At 34.2% G+C, this 10,010-nt stretch overlaps 1 protein-coding gene across 1 annotated transcript; it reads left to right on the plus strand.

Moving 5' to 3' along the window:
• The first annotated feature begins 1,593 nt into the window (after nt 1-1,593).
• Nucleotides 1,594-2,599, plus strand: LOC125205386 (ethylene-responsive transcription factor ERF003-like). The gene is made up of 2 exons (XM_048104277.1): nt 1,594-1,832; nt 2,067-2,599. The coding sequence occupies exons 1-2, from the start codon at nt 1,750-1,752 to the stop codon at nt 2,449-2,451; spliced, it is 468 nt and encodes a 155-aa protein (XP_047960234.1). The 5' UTR covers nt 1,594-1,749; the 3' UTR covers nt 2,452-2,599.
• The last annotated feature ends 7,411 nt before the right edge of the window (nt 2,600-10,010 follow it).

Genomic DNA, 10,010 nt, shown 5'->3' on the forward strand with positions numbered 1-10,010 from the left:
CTATTGCCTTTTAGCACTAAGTGACAACCTTTTCTACAGTGCTAAATTTAGATCATCGATCTAAACCTAATTGAGGGTTCAAGGGTCACATACCTAACAGTTAATATATAGTTATATACCAAATACATATGTCGGTATGTAGATGATTAGTTATTTCTATTTTTAGAGTTTATTGCATTTACTTCACATATAAGTAGTACATGACATGACACCACAATATGTGGTATATATATTATTGTACGTTTCAATTATTTTCAGTTCAAGAACTGGTCATGCCGGAAACATATAATATTTGAGGAATTAATCAATAAATAGATATTTATAATACCAAATCGAAATTACCTTTATGACATAAAATTGGATGGACTATGATGTTTAAGAGTTGACCAAATAATGTTAACTAAAACAAATATTTCACCTTCGCACACATTCAAATACCTAGAGGCTAGAATCACCCAACTATAAAGGCAAGTGGAAATTAATAAAAGATGCATAATGACCAATCGCAGAAACAGACGAGATTGGGTGATCGACCGACCCCATTGCTAGAAAACTTCACTAAATTCAGCAATTGAAAATGCAACACACATCATGGTGCGACAACTTTCCGGATTAAGGTTCAATTTCATTCTTCGTCTGTCGTCTATTATCATAGACTTTTATTGCACTATTTTAGCCTTCCGACATGACACCATAGACATTCTTCTTCAATTGTATCCAACCATATGAGTTATGTTTTATGGATCCGTGATCATATATGACCAGATACAAATGCTCTACAAAATTCAATATTTTGAACTAGATATATATAGAAAACATGTTAGGGTGACATAATCTTAGGAGTGAATGAAGGGTGGGCAAAGAATCAATATGTATATGTTTTGTAGCACTCTTGGATTTTGTGCAATCTAACATCGAAATAACGGTCAAAAATAGCAGCCATAACCCAACAAACCCATGAGGACACCATTCTGTGAATTCTAGAGAGAGAGGGGCACATGGGCAAGCCCTTTCCTATGTTTAGCATTTTTGATGTGATCTATCACATATGGATTGTCCTCACTTTTTTCTATATACCACTAAATATCTCACTTATTTAACTATTTTGTTCCATATACAAACGGAAAGGCCATTCCCCCTTGTTAATGTTAGTTAGGAAAAAATACATTTCATCCAATCTTCATTGAAAATCATTGTCATATGCATGCCACCTACTAATGAATTATCTTCCAAATTATGGATTATATTCAATGTTACTCACTTCAATTTGCCTCCTCAACACTGGCCATGTCGTCATTTTCAAAAAAAATGAGACTTCTATAAAAGATTGACTCTTCAATTATATTTTCACTTTCTATTTAAACATAAATATTAAGATAAATTTATAAAATCTCGTGTCATTCAACATGTGATGCGCAAAAATTAGGTTTTACGACGCCACAGTAGCAAACATTATTTAACTAGAAGATGTGGGATTTCCACAACATGAAGGATCCTAAAACAAATTAAAGATTCAGAATAAGTGTGTAGCTATATTCCATTGGAAAAATGAAAGATGAAGTTTGAAGAGTGTGGAAAGTCTTGTAGGCCCCACTCCCCTATTTATTTCTCTGTGAAGGCCGCAAAGTTTCCCTACAAAAACACACCATACACACTCTTCCCCTGCCTCCCCTTCACCTCTGCTCCTCTCTCTCTATCTCTCCCAACACTCCACCAGCCACCTCTTGCTCCACGAAGCCCGCCGCCGCCATGGCTCGGCCGCAGCAGCGCTTCCGAGGCGTACGCCAGCGCCACTGGGGATCTTGGGTCTCCGAAATCCGCCACCCATTGCTGTAAGCTCTCATTTGTAGTACCACCTAAACGCCACGAGTTTTAATATCAAATTAAAATGATAGCCAGAGAAACTCGAATATAGTGAAAAATGAGTGTGGATAGAGTTAGAAACGCATGCTATATTGATTATATAAATATACTGAAGGAAAAATTATCATTTAAATCAATTTTTGGTTGACTTTTGGTGAATTTATGACGTCACTAACCATGAAAAAATAAAATATTTATCTCAGAAAGACTCGAATATGGCTAGGCACGTTCGAGACGGCGGAGGACGCGGCAAGGGCGTACGACGCCGCAGCCAGGATGATGTGCGGGCCGCGGGCCCGCACAAACTTCGAGTACGGCCCTAGCGAGCCGTACTCGAAGCTGCTGTCAGCGACGCTGATGGCGAAGCTGCAGAAGTGCCACCTGACGTCACTCAAGATGTCTAGCAACAAAGCGGTTAGCAGCAAAACAGAGCAGCAGCCCCACAATCGGACGGCGCAGAATGGGTTAGATGAGCATGGACGGCAGCAGATGATGATCAAGAGCGTTGAAGATGATCAGATTGAGCAGATGATTCAAGAGCTGCTTGATTATAGCTCCATTGAGTTATCCTCTGTTATGGACAGCTAATTGTAATTTTAGTTTTTCTTTTTTACTTTTTTTCTATGTTATTTACTTCCACATATTTCTTGGCTGTCACTTCTTGTTGTTCAACCCGACATGGCTCTATGTAATTAGATGGGCCCCAAAATGTTAGCAATAAATTTATTTTATCTAAGCACTCTCTTGAGCACTCACCGACATGCTCGAGGACTTAAGCATGGCGTTGCGGGTTTTTGAGCTCACCGTGCTCTCATCCTGCATTGTGTAAGAGCACGACATTCCTTTACCCAATCGGACTCCTCAGTTTGATATACTACATTTTTTATTTCAATCTTAATTTCCAATTTAGTCATTCACAAAAATTATTTTTCTATTTCAGTAAGTTTCTATTTATATTAAAGTGAGCCACAATATGCTCTAGTAAACTTCAAACCATTTTTTTCATTCAATTTTTCTCTAACTTTACAAATTCTTTAATCATATAGGAGTACGCATTGAACTTTAATATACTCAAGAATTGTTAGCGCTATTCAAAATAGGTGAATGCTGTGTTTAATACTCAACATTGCACTCTACATAATACTATAGTAACATATAAATAAAAAAACATCCAACTATAGTGGTAGTTTTCTTTCACGTGAATGACACTAGAAAATGTCATGTCAAATTAAAACGGAGCAAGAAATTAATGTCATTTCTTCTCTTTGGGTTGACTACTAATCGATGACATTCCAAATGTAATGATATTGTTATGATAATAATTAAACAGCAATTATAAATTAATTATATATGTTAGGATATAAACTTATTGTGAAGTCCCACTTATAACTGAATGTATGTGTAATAACACCTGAAAACAGCTGCTCCTCACTATCAATGCTTTACTGGTTTATTTTTCTCACTTTTTGACTCTTACACAGAGACGAGACGGCAATATTATTATGAATCTAAACCTTTGTGTTTTTCCAAAATGAGACAATATATTATATCTAGGTTTGATATTGTCGCAAAAGCCAAATAAGGTGGAACCTTAATCACGCGCATTCATAATTCATTTTGACTATTTTTAATCCATACAACTTCGTTTTTGCTTTACCTCACCATTAATTTCAAGTTTATGTCTCATCTATGTTCCCTAATTCTCTCAGCACCACAAAGCAATCGAATTTTAATATTTCAAGTTTTCCCCTCTCTATACAGCAATCATGGGCAAACACAGTTTTTTTTTTTAATTTTTATAGACACTTTATTTTTTAGAGTGAACTACAAAAATAGTCCTTAGACTATGCGTTTATCTCGCCAATGAACCCTGGACTTTAAAAATATTCCCAGACAACCCTAGACTAAGCGTTTATCTAAAAAATGGTCATTTTTCACTGTTTTGTGACAAAAATACCCTTTTGGGAGGTTTGGGCAATTTGGTCTTTTTACATTTTAAATTTGATAATATTTTTGTGATGTACTAAATATGATATTATTTCAAAATTATCATTCTTCTTTTCTTCTGTCATCCTTCACTTTGTTTCTTTATTTCAATATTAGATTTACTTTTATAGAATCAAATTTAAATTTCAATTTTTAAATATCAATAAATTTTTTTAATTATTAAAATTACTATTAAATAACTAATTAATAGTTTTAATCAATATTTGATAATGTCTAATATTTAATCAATAAGGTAATAATTAATGGTTTTAATCATAAATAGATCATATAACACGATTTATTCTGAAATAAGTATGCATCTAATAGTAAATTGATTATGTTATTGATTAAATATTAGACGCTATCAATATTGATTAAAACTATTAATCTGAAATATAACAAAGAAGTTCGTGGAATGTGGGGCATAATACCATTTATGAAATATTTTAATCGGTACTCTTAAAGTGGGATACCCAACAATGGTAAACTGGGATTCCTAAAGTGAGATGGATGGAGTATTTTATTTCAGGAATTTTTTTCAAGATAATTTTATAAAATATAGTTGAAAAGGACAATAATCATAAATAACAAGAATCAGAAGATCTACGAAAATAAACAAGTATTAAAGCTTCAAGAGAAACATTCATTAAATCTACAACTGTTATTATACCATAATTACTAATTCAAACCTCGACATCTTTTCACATGATAGCACTATTTTCAATGATTTATTTCTCACACGCTATTTTCTGTAATGTAAATTGGGACTTCACGTAGACTTTTTTTTCATCCCATCAATATCTCAACTCCAGCTTACCACCTTGAAATTTTCACCAAAATAGATACAGGGTGCTTGACTTTTACAACATTGATTTTGACTAAAGATGATATATAGCCGCAATTTTAGGGTTTTTGACTGGTTTTAGTTTTAGCTGTTTCCTATCGGTCCTTTGATAGCTCAAAATTAAATTATCTCGAGATTGAATTGGTTTGGAATCATTCGAAATTAGTATTGTTATACTTATGTAAGAAAATCAAAACTTATAAGTAAGATTAGTTTCAAAATTAAGAACAAACATATTTGATCAATCAAACCAAACTCTATGTCTTCAACTCTTGCACATTTTTTCACCTATCATTTTAGTTGCTTAGTTTAATTTTACGTCTATTAATTAGTGCTACTATTCAATAGTTAAAGAATGGTTTACAATACGACTTATTGTTATAGTTATGTTTTTAACTGTCAAATTTTCGTAATGAGTAGTAAATATATATTTTTATTATTATATATAATAATAATTTTAATTTTATAACAAGTGATATTCTCCCCAGAAGCATACTACCAACTTGATTGGACTAAGTTGAATTTAAACTCGTGAGTACATAATAAATGGACTGCATTTTAAATTTAAAGTGGACAATACGTCCAAATTGAACATGAAGCAATTACTAGGTACTACTACTACAATATTTATTTATTGGTGGGCGCTTTTATTAATAATTTAATATTGTCCTCACCAGAGACATGCCAATACCACTTGGATTGCAAAAAAATACCATGTCCTAAATTGGAAAGGGATCCTTGGTCACCTGTATAAAAAAATTAAAAACTAATTAATTAATGAGGTATTATTACTGATCATTAATATAAATAGTATATGTGTTTACTTGGAGTACGTGACAGTTTACTTTAGAACCCTATAGTCTATATTATCTTTACTCCTATGATTTATGCATGTTACTAGTGAGGCCATCCTATTATTTGGGGGAGTTTTAAATTATAACTTATATATATTTGCAGTATATAAATTAAAATATTTGAAAGATTAAATATATGATTCAACAAAATTCGAGATACTTTATTTCATCAAGTTACATATACAAAATATATATCCTAAGGGGTATAATCAAATGCAAACTCTAAAATATTTGCACAATTTCAAACAATGATCTGGATCGTTAGAAAATATCAACAGATGATAAAATAAAAGCAATAAAAAATGTTAATACAGTTTCAACACAATGTCAACTGTTGACACTGTGTTAGTAACATTTTTTGTTGCTATTATTTTATCATCTGTTGACATTTTCTAAAAATCCAAATCAATTTGAAGCTTATACAATATTTAAAATTACATTTTATCACTACCCTCTATCATCCAAAGTGTATATCATAATGTACTTAACATATTACTCATGTCTACTATTTAAAATACTTGTTGAGTACATCAATAGAGTAACAAAGTTACACTATAATTAATGCAGGTGATAAAGTGCAATTTACTTAGTAAGATGCTTAGACACTTCACTTCTAATCAACGGTCAAAAATTCAAGTTCCGTGTGGTAAATGGATTATGTCTTGTTTTGTCTTTATGCTTCGATCTAATACGATCTAACCATTCATTGATCACATTGGATCAAAGCATAAAGAAAAATCAAGACTCAATTCAAAATCACTAAACCCCTACGTACGAAATCGAAAAATTCATTGCATAAGGCATGTTTATGTTATTTTCAAGCAAAATACCCATTGCTTCGTCCTTTGTGTATGACATGTGATAGCAAATATTTGAGGGTGCAAAACCATGTTACTCGTAGACTTTCCCACACAATTTTGGATTTTATTGGCCATGAAATGGGGCTCCATTTTGTGCACGATTGCATGCACATGGATCTAATCTTTTATTTTAAATTTATTATAATAAATAAAAGGCCAAGAGACAAAGATACTTGAACAACTCTATCTCCCTACTTATAGCTCTCAACTAACCAACGGTCTTTGGGATTTCTAGTTATATTACCACATGTGACTGAAATCATGCAGACACTTCCAACTCTCACATCTTCATAATGAGATGATCATGTTATTTAACTTAGTTTGATTTTTGCTCTTTACGTGGAATTGGATTGTATATATAACAAACCGGATTTCAACTTAACGACTGTCCCCACATACCAATAAAAATATTTTTTTTCAGTGTGTTTTGTTCTCACTTGCGCGTTCCATGAAAACTTCGTAGGAGTACTTTCTTAGAAGTGTCACAGACTCACAAGCTGTGCACGCTTATCTTAGAGTTTTTCTTATATGGACGACATAAAAGAAGATGCAACTTGCCAGTACGACCTATCAAATAGGATAAGTTGTCCTGGAACATAGTCATGCATGCATACTCTCATAAATTCATTCTCTCTGGTGTGTTTCTGTTCATTTTATGTCTTCCTCCTCTTTAGAAGTACGATCTGCTCATGGTCCATGTCTATGCACTGACGATCGCTCCTTACGTTTGCCCCCAACATTACATGCCTACCAACTTCAACTTGGTTTGTCCCCGAACCACTCGGTAATGCAAGAGGTTCAAAATTTGATTTGTTTCTAAATCAACATAGATCACCACACAAAGCATGATCAATATACACGCTCAAGATATTATAGGTTAATTATGAATCAAAATAATATATCGAGTTTTGATGGAGTATTAATTTAATCTCTTCTCAATTTTCCCTTCTTCTCAAGCTCACCTTTCTCTCCCTAACTTGTAAACAAAAATATCCAAATATTTTGACTACTTATAATCTAACACTATGTCTCTTAAAAGTTAAAACATGCATCTTATAAAACATTGATTGGAGTTGATAAATGTCCAAACTAAACTTAGCCAAACACCTACTCGATCATTGCATTTTTTTGTTGTCTTAAAACCAATAATCACAAAATAAGAAATGAATATGAGAAAGTGACCAGTTGAAGTAGTTTTGACATTATCCAAAATATAAAAAAAAAACAAACACATAAAAGAATGTGTGGGCTATTGATATAAAGGTCGGTGAAGTAACATGGACGCATGTGAGTTTGCTTGATTTCGGCAGTAACACTATTTTAGACCTTCGACTCGTTCTATCTTGGACGTATATATATTGCTAAGATCATCCAAAATAATTAAATACTAATATTTCTTCTTTCTTGACATTTTATCTCACTTTTACTCAAAACTTTTTAGGTTCTCGAATATTTTTAGTGGTTTACAGACAAATAGACAACACTATCGAAACAAATTACTAAAATCTTTTAGAACATTCTAGAAGCAAACAATATTCTGATCATCATATAAATTTGGGTCGAATATTCATATTCAAACTTTTATTAATGGTGTATCTATAATTTTGTTCGTGATATATCGTGTTTGGGTCGATTATCGATCTATTTTAGTATGAATTTTAACATGTTAGACGGTTTCACCGAACAAAGCAACTTATCGTGTAGGGGTGATGGGTCCGAGGCAACTTCTTGTGGAAGAACTGTCCCCATCGAGTTAGAAAATAGTTCGCATGTTTATTATGAGGTGAAGACAAGTGAAGAGATTTGGGAATCCTTGTAGAAAATTATAGGACCCAAGATGTCCAGATGAAGAAATTCATTGATCTTAAGAAATTTGTAGGACCAACTATTATGATGGTATCATGGTAGATATGGAATTAGAATAATCAATAAGAAATACTTTGTCTATAAGGTTACATAATGATATGTAATTCCTATATAAGAATCTTTTGTAAAATAGGAAGTAAAAACCATGAATTTTATACGAAAACTTTAAATTTAGGCACTTTAATTTTAGTGAAAAAAAATAGCTACCTCAAAGTTCTTCCAAGCTCCCAACTAAGTATCATGTTTAGTGAGCAAGCTTGTGATATTCTAATTTGCAGTATCTTCACATATTTCCCCTGTTGAAAAGAGAGAACATGAGTCCCAAGAGCATTGGAAAGAGGATACATGAGTTCCTAAAAGTGTTGGAAAATAGAATAACATTTATTGTGTAGTATAGTTCCTAGAAACATTTATGTCTAGAGTCCTATATATACTCATGTACAATGTATCAAACAAATCAATCCAATGAATTCAGTTATTCAATCCAATATGGTATCAAGAGCAGAAAAAAATCGATCCTAAATTAGTTCTTTGAAACTCAGAATTTTCCTCATCACTGTTCCATACCCTTCCCAAACCAATCAGCCAAGATCCGGCAACAAACCATCCCTATCCAATCTCAGAAAAACCATACGCAGCCCCTGTTACAAAATCAAAAACACTAAGATCAAGTGAGTACCCCATCCTCAATGGCCAGCAAAACAATTGAAACATTATCAATTGGAATCAAAGTAGATGGGACAAACTTCCCAATTGGTTCGAAGTTGATGCGCAATGCATTCGGAAGAGTAAAGCAAGAAGAATCCAGGGAGGGGATTTGGAAACCAACCGCCCAAACCCCAGATTCGGGAATAGGCAGCGTGCTCGGCGCGAGACAACCACCACCACAACTCCAGTTCCGAGGAATCCAGCCGCTTCACCAAAGCTCATCGGCGATACCACCGCGAGGGAACTCCAATGATCGAAAGGGAGTTGACAAATCAAAACTCGTCGGCTCCCCGGAATGGTGGGAAGATGGTCACAAATCAAACAAGAACAACACCGGCAAAGGGAAAATCGCCGTTGGGCGAGAAGGAGCAGACGGGGGCTTTTTCCCATCGGGCGACCAGGTGGCCACCGGCGCTGGGAACGATGGCAGCCGTCCAATTGGGAGCTCAGCGGCCGGCGGCTGGTGGGGATCTGGTGGGGGAATCGAAAAAGGGGAAGAAGCGGCTAGAGCATCGTATACACGTTCAATCGAAGGTAAAGGGTTTGAGGCTTTGCCCCAAACCCTTTTATTTTCTCCGTCTTTCAATTTGCCCCCCAAGAAAAATGATTTATTAGGAAATGAACCCCAGGTCACCAAAAAATTGCAAAACAGGCCCTTGAGTCATGCTTGTCTTCCAAAAACACCCTATATAGAATGTATGAATCGTTTTTCAGTCCTAAATAATGATTTCGATATTTCTGTGGCTTGTAAAGTAAGAAAATCAGAAGTTAGGGATGAAAGGGGATGGATATTTGATTGTGGTGCAACGGATACTATGTCATACGATAGGGCTGATTTTGGGGAATTAACAAAGTCAAAACGAATTTATATCGAGACAGCGGGAGGGGACCTTGTTCCAGTTGAAGGGGCAGGGACTATTCAAATATCTCCATCATTGAAAATTGCTAATTGCCTTTATGTTCCCACATTATCACAAAAATTGATGTCTGTCTCCCATGTAACAAGAGAACTCAACTGCAGACTCCTAA

Source organism: Salvia hispanica, chromosome 2, assembly GCF_023119035.1.
Source record: "Salvia hispanica cultivar TCC Black 2014 chromosome 2, UniMelb_Shisp_WGS_1.0, whole genome shotgun sequence".
Lineage (NCBI taxonomy): Eukaryota > Viridiplantae > Streptophyta > Magnoliopsida > Lamiales > Lamiaceae > Salvia > Salvia hispanica.

What these genes read in the sequence shown, in the direction of transcription:
- LOC125205386 (XM_048104277.1), top strand. Translation starts at nt 1,750, where the DNA reads ATGGCTCGGCCGCAGCAGCGCTTCCGAGGCGTACGCCAGCGCCACTGG. An exon ending in GAAATCCGCCACCCATTGCT is followed by an intron (nt 1,833 to 2,066) that starts GTAAGCTCTCAT and finishes TATTTATCTCAG; the next exon opens with AAAGACTCGAATATGGCTAG.